The sequence below is a fragment of the Saccostrea cucullata genome, unplaced genomic scaffold (assembly GCF_032062105.1).
Source record: "Saccostrea cucullata isolate Sc308-1 unplaced genomic scaffold, CSIRO_AGI_Scuc_v1 ctg167, whole genome shotgun sequence".
Classification (NCBI taxonomy): domain Eukaryota; kingdom Metazoa; phylum Mollusca; class Bivalvia; order Ostreida; family Ostreidae; genus Saccostrea; species Saccostrea cuccullata.
The window spans coordinates 373778-395977 of NW_026939192.1; the positions used below are offsets into that span (position 1 = coordinate 373778).

The 22200-nt window shown below is 33.0% G+C and overlaps 2 protein-coding genes across 2 annotated transcripts; one reads left to right on the forward strand and one right to left on the reverse strand.

The window, feature by feature from the left end:
• The first annotated feature begins 7362 nt into the window (after window positions 1–7362).
• LOC134252515 (uncharacterized) lies at window positions 7363–9567 on the forward strand. The gene is made up of 4 exons (XM_062735010.1): window positions 7363–7667; window positions 7947–8142; window positions 8525–9214; window positions 9386–9567. The coding sequence occupies exons 1-4, from the start codon at window positions 7368–7370 to the stop codon at window positions 9565–9567; spliced, it is 1368 nt and encodes a 455-aa protein (XP_062590994.1). The 5' UTR covers window positions 7363–7367.
• Window positions 9568–16936: 7369 nt separating this feature from the next.
• On the reverse strand, window positions 16937–21642 carry LOC134252498 (membrane progestin receptor beta-like). The gene is made up of 3 exons (XM_062734991.1): window positions 21556–21642; window positions 19271–19598; window positions 16937–18041 (listed from the first exon to the last, which is right to left on the reverse strand). The coding sequence occupies exons 2-3, from the start codon at window positions 19317–19319 to the stop codon at window positions 17026–17028; spliced, it is 1065 nt and encodes a 354-aa protein (XP_062590975.1). The 5' UTR covers window positions 19320–19598; window positions 21556–21642; the 3' UTR covers window positions 16937–17025.
• Window positions 21643–22200: the final 558 nt, after the last annotated feature.

Here is a 22200-nt window from a genome sequence, read left to right on the forward strand (position 1 = left end):
GAAACAATGCTTTTCTGAGAGAGAAAAAAAATCCTCGGAAAAAATTATTCTTTTAATAAAATATAAGATCAAGATGGTATTCGAACTCTAAGCAATAAAAATCCGAAGTATCATCTTACTTTGAGACTAACGCGCTAACCATTACACTACACAGCACTAGGCTGGACCAGACTATACATGGCACATGAAATAAATCATTTTTGTGATATGACCCTTGACTTAATGGACTTGAAGTTTTTCTCGGAAAGATGCGAATTTTTGGTCATAAAAGTGTAAATTTAAGGTATAGTGGGCTTAATGGATCTTTGCTCCATGTTTTTGTAAACCAGAAAATGTATATTTTATTGCAAACTTTTAGGATTATCTTTCAAAAAAATGGAGCGGTGATCCACTCATATTGAAAACTTTTGTTAAAGTATGAGAAAATGATCTTTTTTTGTTCTTTTTAGTGCGTGAATGCTTTTTTATAGGCAAATAATTTTAGTCTTTGTGAGATTTTTGTAAATTGTAGAGATTTTACGTAAGTATACTTTAATGTTAAATGAAATATCAAAGAAAATTTGGATATAGTTGGGATTTGATTTTTCACATCATGAATCATGTTTGTCGCACTATAGGCACTTCGTCCGTTTTATATATCCTCCCATTTTCTTTCACGAGTGGCATACCTTTAGAAATAATGAAACGTTACATGTAGTCCTTTCTGACACATATATTTTTTTATTTTTTTGATATATAAAAGCTGCAAAATGTCAGACAGACTGACCACTCTTGATCACACATACATTTTAATTGAAAAATTAAAATTAAATCATCCTCGACAGTCGCAATGCAATGGTCTTGGGTCAACAAGTTGCCCTTGGACCAACGACAACGCGTTGACTTAGGAACCTAGTCCGAAATATCTACGTTGCCCTTGGACCAACGACAACGCGTTGACTTAGGAAACTAGACCGAAATATCTGCGTTGCCCTTGGACCAACGGCAACGCGTTGACTTGGGAACCTAGTCCGAAATATCTGACTATCAGCACCCCTGGCATTGCGGGGAATCTTTACCTAAAGCTACGTCATAACCATCACATTTACAAATTCAAACAATTTTTGAAAAAAAAAAAAATTGGGGAAATCAGGCCTCCTAAACCAAAGAGGCTTGAACTTCTTTCAATACATTTTTATTTCAAACACTATACTACTTACCCTTCTTCGACTACACTGCAACGTGTCTGTTGAAAAGGGGCGGGGGGGGCTATGCCTATCTTAGCTATCAATGCCTATTTTATGTCCATCTTTGCAAAAAAAAAGTCGAGGAAGGAGGAAGGCGGCTAAACCTCACCCTAGGCCCCCCTCCCCCCGTTCCGACGCCAATGGAACTTGAATACTAGTCTGAACTGTTCCCGATGAAGGACGACGGAAACTAACTATTTCTGATAGATTTAGTAGTGTGTGAGATTATAGACTCAGCAAAAAAATTCGTTTGCTTTCTATCCATATATACGTTGTTTCAAACGTAGTTTTACTGTTGAAAATGTTAATCGAACAGAAAAGCCGACACCCCCCCTTTTCCACTTTTTTTTTTGCAGTACATGTATAGTCAAATACTTGTAAGGGTAAATGTAGTAGCGCATAAAATAAAAAGGGCACTGAAAGAAGTTCGAAATATAACTAAATTAAGTACAGGTCTCTGTAAGAATCAGACAAAAGGTGAATCATGAGGGTTCTCAGAATTCGATGATTTTACACATATAGGTTTTTCTTACACTATGAACCACATATGTAAAATGAAAATTATTTTGGGTCCCGGTTACTATGGAAACATGGCCAAAGAAATTTTCCCTAGCAACCAGTCAATTTTCCATGTGGATTGTCAAATATATCACTAAACTTAAAGGCTCGAAATTGAATGTGTATATTACCAGAGGGGTTTTTAAATAATGTTATCAAAAAGATAAACATTTAAAATGATAAAACAATGTAATACATAGACTTTTTATTTTAAGATATTTCTTTTACAGGCAATGGAAATATGCATGTTTTGCATTTTTTGCTGATTCAGCATTTTTGTTAATTTTGACAATTTTCAAGGCCATATATCTAAAACTTCTGGCATGATACAAGAGTATGGTATATTTTCCATAAAGGCAGAGAAACAACTTTTTTGGAATTTAAATTCAAAAGTGTGTGTTTTTTATATTTACGGTCGGTTGCCTAGCAACAAAAATGGATGTTTTGATTAAGAAAAAGAGAAAAATTGTCAATTGTGCGAGTTATTTATCGAATCAAATGCTATCGTTGGATACCAAAATCAAATTTTAAAGTAGGAAAATATTTCTGAGACTTCTTAATAAATCCAGGAATATTGTTCAAATACTAATCGCCATAGCAACAGGAAATTCCCCCTAGCAACAAAGGAAATAATTTAACTTTTGACATGCACATTTACAGATTTAATTTTTTTTCTTCTAGAAATGATAACATTGTAAATTGAAAAAAAATAATCCTATTAAACTTTAACAATAGTAATTTTTGTACTTCAATATTAATGCATGACAACATGTCTGAGCTGTTAACGATAATAATTATACATTACGACAAGCTAAAGTATATACATGTAACTCTCTATAAAGTTTCTATACATAAAGCAATTGAAGAACCATAAATGTAAGAAGGATTATGAAAATGGTTTTCACAATTACAATTTTGTGAATACTTATCTTACTCGATCAATTTAAAAAAATGTTATTCTAAAAAACAATACTATTACTGGAAAAAATGTACAAATATTTAGGAGTTAAATTTTAATATATATGTAGAATTGGGAAAAGGGGGGTGCTAATATATGCATGCATGACTACGAAAACTATAAACTTTTTTCTTTGTTTTCATGTTGATATATAATTGCCTATTGTAACATATTCATTTATTAATAAATTAATTATTTTTAATATTTTGCAGTCAATCATTGAACAAATAATGTAACTGAAGCGCGTATGACTCTGGACAGACACCGAGACAGAGACTTATTATTAATTTTATAACGTATAGGCCTAGCTAGAGACGTTAATTTACATGGGCTACAAACAAATAATCAACTTATGCTATATAAACTAAAATGCATACTGTAACGTGTTTTCATTAATTAAAAAAAAAACTCTGATAAAAAAAATGAAACTTGTGTTTTGTTTTTATTTGAAAATTGGCCTTCAACAGGTCAAGTGCTAATAAGAGTTACTTCCCTCTGAGAGCTCTTCTGTGTTGCTGATGTAAACAATATGTCAGACGTCAGTGACAGTTGTTCTGTCGTGTGTATATTAAATGCAGTAAATACAAAATGCGCTGTATCTTCACGATTTCCGAGTGAATCTGGACTGAAGAAGTTAAGTGAATGTGCCAGACCTATTTATAATCATTTAAGACAGTGCGCAATAAGTGATAACGATATTGAAAGCGAAGGGCAATTGATTGCAGCTCGATGTGGACTGTTTGAGACTGATCTCAACTTGTACACCGTGTGTCCATTTCACAGAGACACTCTCGGCATAGCTTGGCAAAAGAAATCAACATGCCAGTATCCATTTCACGAAGGGAAAGCCAAGCCTTACCGTAGTTTTTCACTTCACATGAGCAAGCTGGTCTTCTCAAATTTATCCACATTGGTACCCGTTGGATCAGGTAGGCCCTATGTGTAAAAGTACTGAGTGCTATTTTGAATTCATACTGCTCTAGGCCTAATTACCAAGGGGATGTTCTTAGGAAGTGTGAATGTGGTGGAAAGGGGGGGGGGGGCACATTTTCACATACACCGTTTTAAATATAAACTATACAAATTTTATAAATAAATTTAATTATGTGAATATAATCAGTGATATTTTCTTATACCGCCTTTCACATTGACAAAACAAATGGAATATTATATAACTTTTTTGTAACAAGATCATAAGAATTAAAATGACCATATGAAGTCATCATATAAAAGAATTTAAAAATGCAATTACACAAAGTAAACAGGAAATTTGTGGTATTAAATGATAATTTTTTTATTGTAGGCATTTGCCGCAAGTGCATAGATCTTGTGCACAATCTTCCTGATATTCTTATAGAAAACCTGACTCAAACAGACTTGAAGGTAAAGGTAATTTTGATGAAATGCTTTAGCACGTACATGGCTATGTTTCTGCTAGGAATAAGGGAAACTGCCCAACCCATGTATGTTATCATTTATTGATGGGAAAAGATGGTTTTGTCACAGTGTGAAAGATTATGTGATTTTTTTATCAGAGTACTATTAAAGTAAATTTTCAAACATGCAACGACTTAACACAATTCAATATTTTCCTTCTGCTAATAAAGAATGGACATTGTAAATATTCCCTGTTCTGATTGAAAGAACTTGGATGAATTTGACCCTGACAGAGACTATATGTACCAAATATTCTCGAGATGTTCAATTGTTGAAATTCCATTTACATGTACAATATTTTCAATCTCACAATGGTTTAACTAGAGTATATGACATCTCAATAACTATATAATGACCTTGAAATTTAAAAAAAAAAATCAAGATTTTAAGGATCTATATTTAGAGAGTGAAGCACTTGCATGAATTAAAATGTAGGGAAAAAAAGACTCACAAGTGAAATATATCCAAGTACAAAACATTAAATTTTCTGGTTATTGCAATTTCTTTGCCTTTTTAATCCTCATTTGTTTCTGTCTTTACTTACTACAGTATATAATATATTATCAAAATTGACCAGTTAAGCTGTCAAAGCTTAAATAATTAGCCATTGTGAGACTGAAAATATGGATTTCAACAGCTGTTATATCAAGAGAACCTTTGGTGGGGTGTATGGATCTAGATAATTTTCATCCACTCACACAACTCACAGGGGATTATGAGTGTGTTTGTTGCAGCTTGTGGACACAATTGTTCTTGCGACTACCATTATTTAAAGCACACTGTAACCATATAGGATATACTAGCTAGTTTTCATATCCTGATGTATGTAATTATGAGTCCCCAACAGGCAATGGGACCATAGGTTTTGTCCATCTGTCTGTCCACTTCTACGTTTTTTGAAGAAACGGAGGCATTTTCAATCTTTATTGGACCAAAGTTTTACATAGAAATATATAAGAATCACATTACTCATGTTAGTAGGGAACTACTACATATTGCCTTTTCTCAGAATGCAGCAATTGTTTAATATGTATTATTTAAAATTTTAGGTTGGAAATGTAGATGAAAAGAATGTCTTATCTGCCGTCACACAGGTACATTTAACTTAACTGAAGCAGATTGGGAATATTAGTACTTATAAATTAGGTTATCTTTAAATCAGAATTGAAAGACTTTGATCACCAAAATTATAACACCATTGATTTTAAACAATTTTTTACAGAGGCGTGCTGCTTATAGTCTGCAACCATTTGAAGATGATCAAATTGAGGGGGAATACTTTGAACATTCAGACCAGGTACATAATTTTGTTTAATTGTTTGTCATCTGTAATTATTAATATTTTAAACTTTTCTATAATTGTTGGTTCGGTTTCAACCAAACTTATCACAAAGCACCCTTGGGTGAAGGGGATTCAATATTCTTTTCAAAAAGCAGTGTGCCAGTAAATGGAAACTTATGTAAAAGATTTATTACACAGTGTAAATATACAAGTTTGTTCAAATAATGACCCTCGGGGTATGGTGAGGCGACACTGGACTATTTTACACAGGAATATAAAGCAAATATATATGGAAACATGCTCAGGTATTGTAGAATTAAGATTGTTCCAATCATGACCCCAGGGGTAGGATGTGGCCACAAAGGGGATGAAAGATTTTTGTAGGAATTTTCTTTGAAAATTTTCTATTGCCATAATGATCAAGGGAATATCTAGATTAATATACTTGTAGAATGAAACCATAAAGAACTATATATAGCTGGTATCTGCTTTTCTCGGGGGGGGGGGGGGAGTGTTAAATTCTCACAAGCTTTGCGACCCATGGACCTCCTCTTTCAAATCATGTAAAAGTCTTCAATGTGAATACGTATATGGGGAGATCTATGAAAAAAATCTTCTTTGTGATAATTAATTCCTATTATATTGCACTCCTATCTACTGATTAAAATTTGAATGATAATTTCATATATTATTTACTAATCGTACTCAACTTTAAATAGCTAGGTTTCTCAATATTTTATAAGCATCATAGATTACATGATGATGACAAAACACGTCTTCACCGTAATTCACATTCTCAACTATAAATAATTTGATTTCTTTTGATTTTCAGTTTTCATCACAGGAGAGTCCTCACCTGTCACAGACCTCAAACTGGAGTGATGAAAATACAACTGGACTTGAGGCATTTAATAGTGTAATCCAAACTATATCAAAGGGAAAATTTAGCCCCTTGAAATATCAGCTGCAGAAACCTCTTCAAGACATAACAGCTCAAAACAGAAATTACTTACAGAAAAAAGCATCGCAGATGGTGCATAGTGTACTGGAAATGGTTGCTCCCGGACAGTCGAAAGAGCTTTTGAAACTCATTAAGGAGCCTGAACAACCCACAAAATCCAACGAAGAATCTGAGCATCTAATGCAACAGTTGACTAAAATTTATTATGAATCCTCTTACAATGCTGTGAAAGACCATACTCTTTCTATAATGGCTGGACTGTCGACAAAAGAAAACCTGAAGAACAGAATTCCAGGACTTACAAATTACCATATCAACAAAGTTAGAGCAGTTACACCAGACCAAATCTTTCAGAAGGTAAATGAACCACCAAAGAAAAGACAAAAAATGGACCAAACCAAACTAGAACACTGTCTGTCATTTTTTTTCAACTCCTCCTTTCATCAACTTGTGTCTTATGGTACATAGGATTTGGAACTTGATTCAGGTGAAAAAATAGTTATCCCAGATGTCCTTTGGACTGCTTGCCATTCTACAATTATTGACTTGTATGAACAACATTGCAAGGACACTGGCTTCTTACCGCTCTCAAGGGCATCATTATTCCGAATATTATGTGCCTGCTCGGCTTCTAAGCGTCGGAATCTCTACGGCTTGGATAATATTACAGCTGATGGCCTAGCTGCTTTCAAGTCTTTGAATAACATCCTTGACAATCTTGAGCTTAAAGGCATCATAGACATGGATAAGAAGGCTACCATGAGACATCTTCTCTCTGAAAGTCAAAACTATCTGAAGAGAACCTTCAAGTTTCATGTTTCAGTGAATTCTTCATGTGCTGACCATTGTATAACATGGGCTTGCAGCGACACCAACGATGACAAATTTCAGTCAGTGTGCAATCATGATCATGTAGACAGCTGTTAACAGTGTGAAAATCTATCAATGGTCCTAGATCAGCTGTGCTCCTTAAACTTAGAGGATGATGAGGCATTGGATGTCAATGAGGCAGTAAACAACATCCAAGCATGGAAGGCTCACATCGTAAGAATGATAAACCAAGATCGTGGTAGAGTGGATCTTCTAGATGGCATGCAAACATGTCAAATACTCTTGATCATGGACTGGGCCATGAAGTGCCTCCCGCTTTTACATCGAGAGAAGCAGTCTGATTGGTTTGGCCAAAAAGGGATCTCCTGGCATGTTACAGTTGGCATCACAAAAGATGACAAAGGAACTTTGAAGGTAAATTTAAGTAAACAAAAGAAGGAAATAAGTAAATTATTACTCATGCAGTTAGTTTTCTCTAGAAATTACTAAGACCTTGAAAAAATGAAAAAAAAAATGTCCAAGTCCTGGATATAGAATTTAATTTTAATACAAACCAGTGTTTTTGTTCACTATATATATATATATATATATATATATATATATATATATATATATATATATATATATATATATATATATATATATATATATATACATGTATTATATATCATAGTATGTTTTCTCTTTTTTCAGCATAGCACTTGGGTGCACATTTTGGAAAGTGGAAAACAGGACTGGTTTAGTGTGGCATCCCTCTTAGAGCATACCCTCTCAGCTGTGGTTAAGCAGTATCCTTTTGTCAAAGAAGCATTCATCAGGTCTGACAATGCTGGGTGCTACCATAATGGATATCTGTGGAGTTCGATTCCATCCATATCTGAGAGATCAGGTAAATGTACATTTTGACATACTTGTCTTGCATATATTATAAGGTACCAGGATAAGAAAATGAGGAAACAGAAAATATAAATATTCTTTCCCATATCACCTCTGGTCCTTTGGATGATATTTGTGTACCAGGCTGATAAATAGTGTGATGTGGAAAAGGGTATATTTTAAAACTTAAATTAGAAAAAACTTTTAATTTAAATGTGTATTTCAGTAAAAATAAAGCATACAAATACACTGTATGTACTTCAGACATGTGTAAGTACTTAGTTATGATGAGCAAGAATACATTAATAGAAAAAAGAGAGAAAAAATTTATTTTGATTATATTTTAAAGCTGTATCTTTTTCCTTGCATTAATATGATAAAATTTTTCTTTGCAGGAATTGAGATTAAGAGATACAACTTTAGTGAAACACAATCAGGAAAATCCTATTGTGACGCCAAAATTGCTCATCTAAGGAAGAAGATGAGAATGCATGTTGCGGATGGAAATGACATCAAGTTCCCAGCTGACATGAAGATGGCCTTAGATAGTGGAGGTGGAGTTACAGGATGCCAAGTGGCAGTTGTGGCAGTAGATTACAGCCATCAGCAGATATTCAATCACAAATGGAGGGATGTACGCTTCATTACAGATCTGGAAGTAGAGGCTTCTAAGATGGTCACATACCATGCATATGGCATTGGAAATGGAAATATCATTGAGACATCCTCAATGGTCTCTTCACAGCAAAATTCGACAGGTCTAAAGATCTTATCTGACTTCAGGAAACCAGAGAAGCAAGAGGGTCACATACGGAATCCAACTACTATTAAGGAGCCCCGTCAGTGTTTCCCTTGTTCAGAGGAAGGTTGCGTACAAAGTTTTTGCACCTTTGAGGACTTTGAGGAACATATGTACTTTGAAAAGCACACCTATGAATTTGATCATACTACAGATTTATCTACGTTTGACAAAGTGAAACTGAGGTGGGCAGAAAAGTGTAATTTAGTCACAGAGAGTGAAGAGCCGATCTCCATTCCATCAACATCAGGGTATGATAAATCCAAACAAAGTGCTGCACCAAAAGGTTGGGCTCTTCGAAAGGAAAGAAGACAAGTTTGATTTAAGCAGCATGTGCGAGATTTCCTCAAAGATGTATTCAAGACAGGTGAAGATTGTGGAAAGAAGGCTAATCCTATAGAAGTTGCATTGGAAATGAGAAAAAAAACTGATGATAATGGTAAGCGTATCTTTGCAGCCCAGGATTGTTTAAAACCAAGCCAGATAATGTCTTACTTCTCGAGATTAACATCTCAATGCAAAGATTCCTTCAAGAAAAACAGAGAAGAAGAGGTGGAGGAGGATGAGTACCTACAACATGTTCTGTATGAAATTGATATGCAGGAAATCAGAAACAATGTACAGTCTTCTCATGCTTAAAACATTGATAGTTTGTTTGTATTGACCTATTTCTAGTTTAAACACAATATCAGTACCACTAATGTAATTTTTATGCGCCCAGATCGAAAGATCCGAGGCATATATTGTTTTTGTCCTGTCTGTCTGTCTGTTTATCTGTGTGTCTGTTTGTCTGCCAACTTTAACCTTAGCCATAACTTTTGAACAATGAATGAAAGAGACTTCATATTTGATATGCATACTCCACTTATAAAGCTTTTTCAAATGACACCAGGGTCTATGACCTTGTGACCTTGACTGTTTCCTATATGCAGAAGATAGCTTTTTTTAATCTTCACCATAACTTTTGAACCATGAGAGATAGAGATTTCATATTTGGTATGCATACTACATTAATCAAGCTCTTTCAAATGACACCAAGATCTATGACCTTCTGACCTTGACTGAGACCTTTATGCTAAAAATATGTTTTTAAACTTTGTTGTTGCTGGGCGCATAGTGTTTCACAAGCACATCTTGTTGTTTTACAAACTGTGGTAAATAAGATGCTTTAATTAGAAATAGGGAAAAAATGGATATACACTGCTGTTTTGTTGACTATGAAAAAGCTTTTGATAATCTAGTCTGAGGATGAAGCTTAAATCATATGCCATAGATGTTAAGATGATGTGCATGATTAAATCGCTTTATCAGAAGGTGAAAGCTTGTATAAAACATAATGGGACATTATATCAGAGTATTTCAAATTTTCAGCTGGTGTATTACAAGGTGAAATTTTGTCACCATTTTCGTTTTAAATGTACATATGTTGATGATTTTAAAAACAATTTTATATCTACCTATTGTCCATAGCTAGAACTACATATACATGCATAATAGAACTACAAATTTATTATTAATCTTTACTTCTGTATGCTGATGATACAGTACAAATCTCATAAATGACAGATGGTCTACAAAATATGTTTGATTCATTGTATGTAAATGTTCAGAATACAAAAATAGTAGTCTTTAGAAACTGAAATTTTAAGGAAGGCATGAAGCTTAAGATGTTGAATAAGTACATTTTTCATTCGGTAAAACAGTACTTAAGGTTAAACAATACATATCATTGTATGGTAATATATTGTGAATTGGGTGAATTTCCTCTTGAACTGATCAGGGAAAAGAAAATCCTTAAATACTAATTATTTTAAATTAAAATGATAATTATATTCTTCAAGCATGTCTCCAAGAAAGGATAGGAAATAATGATAATTGGGTTGTAAATATTTGTTATTGTTAAAACTCAAAAACAAAAGAAAAAACAGTTATTGTTATTGTTAATATTGTTAAAATTAAATTTCATGGCTGGACTCAGCAGAACTGTTAGATAAATAAACATTAACACAATTTACTTATATACTATGCTCCTGAAGACCAAGTGCCTTCAAATTGATACAGTTACTTAGTCATGTTAGTACACAGAATGAAAACGAATAATGTAATCTAGAAAAATTTTTCATTGTGCATCAAGAACAGTGTTTTGAACTTATTTATACATGGTAGAAATATTATATGTACTGTACATGTTGCATGTTAAAATCTTGTGTTAAAATGTATGATTGTGAGGTATATGTCTCTTGACTTCAATACGCTGAACTGAGATAAAATAAATAGAATACACAATGTCATTAAATGCTCCTTAATTTTAAAAGATTAAATTCATTTCAAATTGTTTGAATTGAATAAAAAATGTTTTTATCTTTGCAGAATCTGATTTCTTCTTTATGCATTATTTGAAATACAAGCAAGCAGTTTTGATAAGGATATAATCAGGTTGAGAGCCTGGAGTCCACTAGATTTTCTGACTTCAGCATAAACGCATGTTATATAAGCTAATCTGTTTACTTTTTTGAAATTTGTCTAATGCTGTAATCTTGAGAATAAAAAGAAAAATTAAAGAATGACACATATACATCCATAGGTCCTCGGGTGAGCGATGTGGCCCCTGGGCCTCTTGATTCAAATTTTAATTGATGCATATTTTTTCTGCTTATTTCCGTAGCACTGCTCTGTTTTGAAGAAGAATAACACTCTCAGCATGCTTAAAATGTCATGTTTCCAAAAATTTATGACATGTTGCCATGGTAACAATGACGCATAGCAACAAATTCTTTGCATAATTTTAAATAACAGAATTAAAGACTTTAAAGGGAGTTTTGAGAAATTCAGAGACAGTTCATGCAACATGTGCACCTCCTATATAAATGTTCCAGTCATTATAGAAGATGACGCTAAATAATTTTCATGATATCTACATGATCACTGAGCATGAAAATTTGTATTTACAATGTTGTTGCCATGGGTTAATAAAGTATAAAAAAAAATTTTCGAAGCTCTTTAATCACTGTAGTAAATTAAATTCTGAAAAATCTTTACAAACATACATGAGTGCATGTCAAAAGTTAAATTATTTCCTTTGTTGCTAGGGGGAATTTCCTGTTGCTATGGAGATTAGTATTTGAACAAAATTCCTGGATTTATAAAGAAGTCTCAGAAATATTTTCCTACTTTAAAATTTGATTTTGGTATCCAACGATAGCATTTAATTCGATAAATAACTCGCACAATTGACAATTTTTCTCTTTTTCTTAATCAAAACATCCATTTTTGTTGCTAGGCAACCGACCGTAAATATAAAAAACACACACTTTTGAATTTAAATTCCAAAAAAGTTGTTTCTCTGCCTTTATGGAAAATATACCATACTCTTGTATCATGCCAGAAGTTTTAGATATATGGCCTTGAAAATTGTCAAAATTAACAAAAATGCTGAATCAGCAAAAAGTGCAAAACATGCATATCTTCCATTGCCTGTAAAAGAAATATCTTAAAATAAAAAGTCTATGTATTACATTGTTTTATCATTTTAAATGTTTATCTTTTTGATAACATTATTTAAAAACCCCTCTGGTAATATACACATTCAATTTCGAGCCTTTAAGTTTAGTGATATATTTGACAATCCACATGGAAAATTGACTGGTTGCTAGGGAAAATTTCTTTGGCCATGTTTCCATAGTAACCAGGACCCAAAATAATTTTCATTTTACATATGTGGTTCATAGTGTAAGAGAAACCTATATGTGAAAAATCATCGAATTCTGAGAACCCTCATGATTCACTTTTATATACATTTTGTCTGATTCTTACAGAGACCTGTACTTAACTATGATGCCAGATAATAATAAGAATATGTCCCAATTTTCCTATACAATCATGTATGTCGTCACAAGCGTCAAGCATCATTCGTAATATGAACCCAGTTACGTCACAACCCATCTCTGAATTATAGATAACCTTTACCATTCTTCCCGGAACAATTACTTACAATGAAAGTAATCTATTAGCGTGCATGTAGGCGAGAGCCAAAATGACACAAAATCCATAGACTTGCTGGAATGGGAGGCCTTGTATTGATTTAATGACCAGAAATGGAAGCTAAACTTGACAAAAATAATCTACAATGTAGCATCTGTCAGACATGATTACTTACTTTTCCTTGGATTCAGTGAGGAACTGCTTATAAAAAGGGATGGAATTCCCAGGTTATTGTGTTTTAATATAAAGAGTTTTCTTCCATGTTCTCCATATTCCCAGCAATTTTGAGTTTTTCTAACTGAAACTTTACCATAGAAATGAGAAAATATTTTCGAGACAAGAATGCCACATAAGGCATCATGCCGGTGATTATCGAATTCCATTCTTCATTTTTTAAAAATTTGTTGCTTCATCCGTTTTCTTCTACTGGAGTACAAATATCATTATTTATTCAATTAAAAAAAAATCTTTTTGATTTCAAAAACGAATTTTAAGTAGAAAATGTAATTATTATGGCTTTGTGGTCATTACATGTCCAGCGTTTTTCTCTAATTAAATAGAAATGATTTAACGCTGAAAAACATGAATTCGGCTAGATTACTCTTTCTAGATTCAATTATTAGTATATAAATTATAAATCCTTGAAAAATTTGCATCCGATGTATATGTTAACAGTTCCCGAGGAATCGGAGACCAGCATCTATAAACTCTTCTAAAAAATCAGTTTTATTTTTCATAATGATTAAACACAACACTTGTATATTTTAATTTATTGACACAAATACTACTGACCAAAAGGGTGCAACAAGATGCTTTTGTGAAACACTGATGTCCATGATGGCAGCTTTTGGCGAATGTTACAATTTCTCGATTGCAAGTGAAAATCCAAGGTCACGGCAAAGAGATAAAAAGATGTTGTCAGTTGTTACTCAATGACAGGATTTGTCTCAATAAATATACATGTGAAATATGACAGTCCAAGCACAAATCATTTAAAATGTCTGGCCAAGGTTAAAGTTTATATTTAAACGTGGGTCAAACTCCACATTTTAGGTCAAAGGGTCAAACTAAAGGTACCCAAGGAAAGGATTGTCATAAAAAATATACATGTGGAATATAAAAGCCCTAGCTCCAACATCTCAAAAGTTACGATCAAGGTTAAAGTTTTCCAAAAGTAGGTCAAACTCCAAGGTGAAAAAGGTTGAAATTTAAGAAAAAGTCTTGTCACAAGGATTATACCTATGAAAAATGAATAAGTACTTACTTTTCAAACGTTATTGCCAAGTTTAAAAATTTTTAAAAGCTGGTCAAACTCTAGCTGCAGAACTGTAGCTTTCCGAAAAAAAAATATATTGACAGACTGGAGAACTACAGTGCCATGCACCCAATGTAAAAACTGTAAATTTATTGCGCACAAAAAAGTTCGGTTAGTTCTGGATTAATTCTTCCAAATTTTTACCTTAATCGTAAAAAAAATTCCTTTCTCCTCTGTCAAGTACTCTCGTAGTCGCCATCTGCACTATGCGTGTTGGACCGATTATCTTGCAAACCAAAATGACAGTATAAGTTAACAGACGAATTTTTCGATGATCTTAATTTCAGGGCCAGGAGGGCTATTAACAACAATTATAATGGATGTTTTTTTTCGAGGAATAAGTGAAATAATATGTTAAGAACACATAGTTAATAATATTTTGAGTTGACCGTTTAAAAACATGGAGAAATAAATCGAGAAACAGCGCACTTTTTTGTGCGCAAGAAATATACAGTTTTTTTCAATGGGTGGCACTGTAGCTCACCGGTCTGTCAATATATTTTTTTTCGGAGAGCTATAGTTCTGCAGCTAGTCAAACTCAAAGGTCAAGGTAAAAATGTCAAAAATATTTAAATCCATGGAAATGCTTCGTCACAATGGATATACATATGTATACATATAGAATATGAAATCGCTTGCTCCAATTATTCAAAAGTTATGACCAAGTTAAACTTTAGTTAAATTTTGCAAAAGTGGGTCAAACTCCAAGGCCAAGAGGTCAAATATATTGGGACAAAAACATATCTCTAACCAATCAAAATTTATGGACAAGGTTAAAAATTTTGCGGACAAACAGATATAAGGACGGGACAAAAACTATATACCCCCGAGTCTTCGATTACAGGGGTATAAAATATTATTTGAAACACTACAGTGTACAAAAAAGTAAAAAAAAAAAATCTGTGTTGCATGTGAATCAATCCCTCCTCCTTGTTAAGTAGAACAACTGCCGTGTTGTAAATTTTGCTCTCTTTCTGCCACCCAGTAAATTCAAAACTTACGATCGGTCACAACCATAAATTGTGCGTGAACCCCTCTCCCTCTCTGTATTCGTACCAACATTGGTATATAAACCAACTTGAATTCGAATCAACAATTTTTCCATTTGATTAAACGATGACCTATTTAAATGTCAGTCTTGTATTTAAATTACTGCTTACAAATGTCATACATTGTACATGTATGTCATACATTGTACATGTATATTATACAATTATTGCTGTTTTTTGAGGTCAATACAATGATTTAGCCATCTGAGGAGTACAATATTTACCGAGCCCGAAGGGCGAGGTGAATATTGTACTTCGAAGATGGCTAAATCATTTTATTATATGATTGAATAATTTCCATCTCTCTGATTGGCTGAGATCCAACTATGTTAGAAAAATACTACGTTGTATTGACCTGCACGTGACGTTCCAGGTCAATACAAGGATTTATTTCCTCTACATTGATCTAAAAATAGATTGGGAAATTCCAAATTGATACAATTGTTTTGGAAAGCTATCTAAACGACTGTGATTTTTTTTCATGTGAAAAAAAACATAAACGAATATATATTTTAGGGTAAGGGTGGTAAGAGGGGATGCAAGGACCCCCCTCCAACACTTTTACTGAACAACATGGTTTTTTTTTTTACTTTTTGGCAGTCAGTTTTCCTTGATAATACTCCTTCTTTTCAAAATTTATCCTATAAAAGGACTGACATTATATTAATTTTTTCATGTCAACTAAAATTGATTAAAAAAAAAACCCATTTCAAATTGATAGTTTAATTCTGTTTCTCTGTTGTATTCGGCTAGGACTTAATTAAATGCAAGTTAACAAGTAATGAGCTGTATCATTTTATCAGTGAATCATATAATAAAACAGTTATTGCTGTTTTTTCGGTCAATACAATGATTTAGCCATCTTCGAAGTACAATATTCACCTCGCCCTTCGGGCTCGGTGAATATTGTACTCCTCAGATGATTAAATCATTGTATTGACCTCAAAAAGCAGCAATAATTGTATAGTATTGACCGAAAAAACAGCAATAATTGTGTTATTATATGATTCACTGATAAAATGATACAGATCATTACTTGTTAACTTGCATTTAATTAAGTCCTAGCCAAATACAAGAGAGAAACAGAATTAAAATGTGAATAAACCTTACCAGTCGTATCAATTTGAAATGGGGTTTTTTTTAGCAATTTTAGTTGCCATGAAAAAATAATTTAATGTCAGTCTTTTTATAGGATTGATTTTGAAAGGTAGGAGTATTATCAGGGAAAACTGACTGCCAAAAAGTAAAAAAAAACATGTTGTTCAGTAAAAGTGTTGGAGGGGGGTCCCTGCATCCACTCTTACCATCCTCACCCTAAAATATATATTCGCTTATGTTTTTTTCACATGAAAAAAAAATCACAGTCGTTTTTTAGAAATAGCTTTCCAAAACAATTTGTGTCAATTTGGAATTTCTAGATCTATTTTTAGATCAATGTAGAGGAAATAAATCCTTGTATTGACCTGGAACGTCACGTGCAGGTCAATACAACGTAGTATTTTTCTAACATAGTTGGATCTCAGCCAATCAGAGAGATGGAAATTATTCAGTCATATAATAACACAGGATATTGGCTCTCGAGAAACGATGTAATTGAACAGCCAGAAACATCATCATAAGACACTGATATTATACGCATCGGACTAAAAAAGTAACTGTTCGGATTGAAGTGATAAAATAACTTGGTACAAAATAAAATGAGTGATTGTCGTGATTAAAAATACATGCAAAAAAGTTAATAATATCACCAAACTAAAGTTTTCTGTTGAGTCTAAATCTACGTGCATACAGGAATGTGAGTAGTGACAAGGTCATCAGCAAGACGCCGTAAACAAGGAGCTCTGAGATCACGGGATCAGTGTGGTCCGAGTGTCCGGACTCCATGTCCACGATCACAGCCCGGATCTGGGTCGCCTGGGTAACGGTACTTAGAATGTGGAAAATCTGGTGTCCTTGACCCACGATGTCACATTTACCCGGAAACAACTTTTCAGGAAAATGGCTGCCAAAGAAGAAGGCTTGTAAACAAAAAAGGAATATGCAAATACTGATATGATGCAGTGACGATATTGAACAGGATTTCTGCATAAAACACGTCATGTATCTATCAAATAACGGAGCAATCAGCAAAACGGAGAGGAGAAAGATACCACCAAGCTGTAAAAGTTTCCGGGACAAATTAAATGGATTTTCTCCATAAAGACATTTTGCTACACACAGAACAATATAAGAAAGCCAACAGGCAATAACTAAGGCTGGAAGGTAGTGCTGTGCCCAGTTGTCGTAAAATGTTTTTGTTGAACAGGCATACATTGCAATAACACCGGTACCATATGAATAAAACGTCACTCCAATATAGTCTAACAAGAACATAGTATAGTGAACATCCGAAGATTTGGAATGAAATAAATGGGCGACAGAACTAAGCATGCTTGTGATGATCGCACACACACCAAATGTTAGGACTGGCCATATATGCTTATTCCTTGTAAATCCGTATGTTTCTGAGAGTTTCCAGAGTAGAAGAAAGATCGCTAAAATGCCTCCGAGGTGGCTCCAGACGTTAAAAGTCTCGTTGTGCACACGAAAAAGACTGAAGAAGTAATATCGCCATGACCTGTTGACGGGACGATAACCCGTTAAAATGGCGGGCTCCCGCAGAACCTTTGGAACTTTAGAAAAATGAAGTGTGTCCCGAGGAGTACACCATTTTTGTTTCATATAGTTTTGAAGTTCCACAATCAAATTCATGTCGAAAATTTGGAGAACTGTAGAAGATAAAAATAAATCAATAACTTTAGATAAAACATGCAGAAGAAAACAAATTTCAAATTAAAAGTTGAGTGTACAAAATGTAAATGTATTCCCGCCTGAACTTGAAATAAAGAATTGCATGTGAATAGCTTGATAGATGTAACAAAGCACTGCTATCTTAAAATCGTTTAAAATCTAAAAATATATTCCACTAGATTTAATCTGTCTACCTAGAATATTATCATTAAACTTATTAAACCCCTATGTTTATTCAATTGCTCGTAATTAATGCAATTCATTGTATAGAAGTTACACAAGAGACTAACTACAAATGTTACAGAAACTTTATCGTAAAATGTAATGCTTTATGAACTGGAAAGTTTGTCTCTTTATATCTTGTAAACCCCGACCTCTTGCGTTACCTCGGATGAACGAAGTAAAATGAGAGACATGTTTTCGTATTTTGGAATCGTTACTTCCAGAAGTTAACAGTTAATTTATTTTTTTGTTTGGATATTTTAATGCAAAAAAAAATATCAAATTTGGTAATCTGTTCTTACAAAACTATATGATAAACGTAAATGACTTTCAACTTTTCTAATGTCAACTTTCATTACTTATGTAACAATATACTAGTATATTTACCACCATCACCTGCATATAGAGTGTGTATATATGTCTTTCAGTTGATTCTATACGCAAGAGCATGCTTTACAATTTCTATCACGAGGAAAACTATTGACATTTATGTTGATGATTTATAAAAAGTTTCGTTCAAAGTCAAATCTACAGTCCCTTTTGAAGTCAACAATTTCTAAATTCTTTGGCCTATAACCAATGCAATGTCAGCAATTAAAATATATCTATAAGTCACATTGCTGCCGGAGTTTTTTTTTATACAAATTGGTAGGCCTTTATATTCACACTGAATTTAAACGGATTTTCCCGTTTGCTTTATCATGACATGGAGCAAGTGGCGGATGCGAATGGTTAAAAGGGGATGTTTACTCCTTAATGGCACCCGACCCTATTTATGTTCTTTTTAGTGTTTTAAGTGCTTCCAAATGGTTTTGTTTAAAAATGGACCATTGTGCTAAAAAACTTACCGACGTTCAGTGACATAATAACTTTTAAAAGGAATATATTAAGTACATTTTAACCCGATAACTTGAAAAGAAATATATTAATTATATAAAGCACAGATCAATAGACTGACATACAGCAGCATAATTTAAATTCTTACCTTTCATATCTCTACATTCAGAGTCAGGCCATCTCTGTTCGTCAAACATTCAGCTTTTTCTTTATCTAATTCATAAATAATGAACACAAATTCACTCTATGATCCAATGGCTTCTTCACGGTATACCATAATGATAAGAATCGATAGAAGAAGGCCTATGTGGACTTCCTTTAACGTAGATCATTTCGGCTTTGTTGAACTTTTGTAGCTCCGGCAGAGACCGTTAAGTTCATACAAAGATTGTTGTTTCCCGCGGGAAATGTTCAGTACCAGCAGACGTTTACTCCCGCTTTTATTGGAGCTACTCGATTCCCACTTGTATGGTGTACTGTAAATGAGAACACGTGGATAAGAAATCGATAGGTTCCACATGTGTACATCTAATTCAATGATTTACACGTACAAAATTCATGAGGACATGAACTAAATGATGCTTCACGTCGGATTTCATGTATATTCATGAAGCGCGTTATCTCTTCATGATAAATATGCCAACGTGAACCATTGTAGTTTATGAACCTTATGGATTAAAAAAAATCGAATTCATATCTTATATAAACATTTTTTTCTGATGAGTTGCCACAATAAATACAACTGTCATTAATTTTCCCAATGTGTACACACAGGTCATGTGCTCAGAACACTTTTCACTATAAGTTTTGACGTCAGTTACGTTATTTTGACGTAACAATGGAGATATCCATTATCCCATGCTCTTTTATGATATTCTATACATAGAAGGCGCTTTATCAAGCTTGACCTGTGTGTTCACATTGCATTCATTGTAGTCCAATTGGAAATTTGGTAAAAAAAAATTTGGACCCTAACCCACCCCACCCCACACAAAATAGGATTTTCAAGTTTGAACACCCCCACCCCCTTTCAAAACCGATGGTATGATAACGTCACTATACAATCATAAGCAAAAAAAAAAATCAGAAATGTAAATATTTTAGCTTAAATACCGTTTATTATCTCCATATATTTCGTTCAATGTAAAAAACATCCTTTTAACTCAGATGGCACATGACGTTACATTTTTTTTTACTAAAATGTAACGTCAGGTGTCTGTGTCTTATATTTTTTGAAACGAATGAACGTGGTGTGTACAGTTGTATGCATTTCCTTATTACCAATTTCTGGAATTATAGAATTATTGGACGTTGGAACCTCCACAACAGAATGGCTAAGGCTCATACAAAAGTACATGTACGTGTTCGGAGATGTGTACCTTGAAATTGGGAAGATAGATTAATAGCAAATTGAAGTTGTACAATTTGACAATCAATAAGGTACGGTGCAATACATGGCAGTGATGTCATGATTAAGGCCTGTTCACTGGACCAAGGGAATATTAATTCTAATTTTTTAAGTGCTTTAATGATGAAACGTTGCATTGATGTGATATTAAATAAAGGACCCCATTGAAAATAAGCTCTCGAATCTTAAAGGGTTATCCTGTTTTCATCCAGTCACAGTGGAATTATTTTAATCATGTTAATTCCTAAAATGTTATTACATGACTATTTATTCAAGGTATTTTTTTTTAAAGAATTCATTCTAATCCTGCAAAAAATTCGCTGCTTGAAGTCCATGGGCAAAGAGAAAATTCTATAGGTCAGAACAAATGTCTGTACAGTATCAGATCTGTAAGTTTAATTCTGATATTCATGTATCCAAATTTTTTGGGAGGCAACCAATAACAAAAAATATCAGCTCTTAGATCGATGTGTTCGAACTGAAATATATTATATACGGTAGAAAAAAAGGAATTTTAAAAGATGATAATCAGCTCAATATGGACAGTGGGAGAATAACTGCTGTATAACGGCGTACTGCTTTGTCTAAAAATCCTGAGATGTCTTTTTTAAAAAGTAAAATACATGCTAAATACTTGTTGCAACCAAATAATTTTTGATCCAGGTTTCATCAATGAAAATTGTTTAAGAATTTCGTCAATACCAAAAATTCTACAAATGAATCGATTATAAAATATATTTTCATTTTTTTAAACGATGAATTTAAAGAAATTTATACAGATAATCCTTTTATTTATTTATTTTTTTTAATTGCAATCATTTTACATTTCCTTTCTAAAAGTTAGAAAATAATTTAAAGGGTGTATCGAACCTTTGGACAATACTTAAAAGAAAATTTTCACGCAATTTCATTAGTGTGAACAGACTAAATTAATACAATATTTCATTAATTTATTCTCATTTGAATATCTATTGAAATGACCCAATTCGTTAAAAAATGTTGGTATATTTAAGAATTGAACTTACCATTTTCTTTATAATTAACTTTTGGCTTCGATATGAGTTGATATAAAATCGATCTGTTTCCATGGCTATTTGATGAGATGTTGTGTGGTGTACATACTTACGATTGTTAATGTACATACTCACGGAAGTGGGAAGTAGATCCAATCGTTTCTACGTACAGCATGAAATATTGCATCGTAATATTACCATGTAATATTGCAACACCGGAAATGTCATATGAGAGAGAGAGAGAGAGAGATTGATGACCATCACAGTTTATTGAAATATAATAGTTAATGATTTTTAACAATTATTTACATGAACAATTCAATGCATTAAAAACTTTCATCAAAATAAGAATATATATATCCAGAATCAATTTTAAATACCCGGTAATATGAAAAAATATAAATGAAAGGGAGAAGAATGATAAAATGTTAACGAAAGAAAAAGACAACTCATTAACATATTTTAAAATAAGAGTTTAATTCATTAGTTTATTGGGATAAATATAAAAAATGTAAAAAAAAAAAATAATAATAATATAAATTGGAATCTTATTATTAGGAAATAAATAATAATAACTGGTCCCTAGCTAGTATATTTGTTAGTTTTGAATAACAAAAAAGGGCATAATGAAATACAGATATAATATATACTGCAAAA

What these genes read in the sequence shown, in the direction of transcription:
- LOC134252515 (XM_062735010.1), top strand. Translation starts at nt 7,368, where the DNA reads ATGGTCCTAGATCAGCTGTGCTCCTTAAACTTAGAGGATGATGAGGCA. An exon ending in ATGACAAAGGAACTTTGAAG is followed by an intron (nt 7,668 to 7,946) that starts GTAAATTTAAGT and finishes CTCTTTTTTCAG; the next exon opens with CATAGCACTTGGGTGCACAT. An exon ending in ACAAAGTGCTGCACCAAAAG is followed by an intron (nt 9,215 to 9,385) that starts GTTGGGCTCTTC and finishes GTATCTTTGCAG; the next exon opens with CCCAGGATTGTTTAAAACCA.
- LOC134252498 (XM_062734991.1), bottom strand. Translation starts at nt 19,319, where the DNA reads ATGTTTGACGAACAGAGATGGCCTGACTCTGAATGTAGAGATATGAAA. An exon ending in TGAATGTAGAGATATGAAAG is followed by an intron (nt 18,042 to 19,270) that starts GTAAGAATTTAA and finishes TATCTTCTACAG; the next exon opens with TTCTCCAAATTTTCGACATG.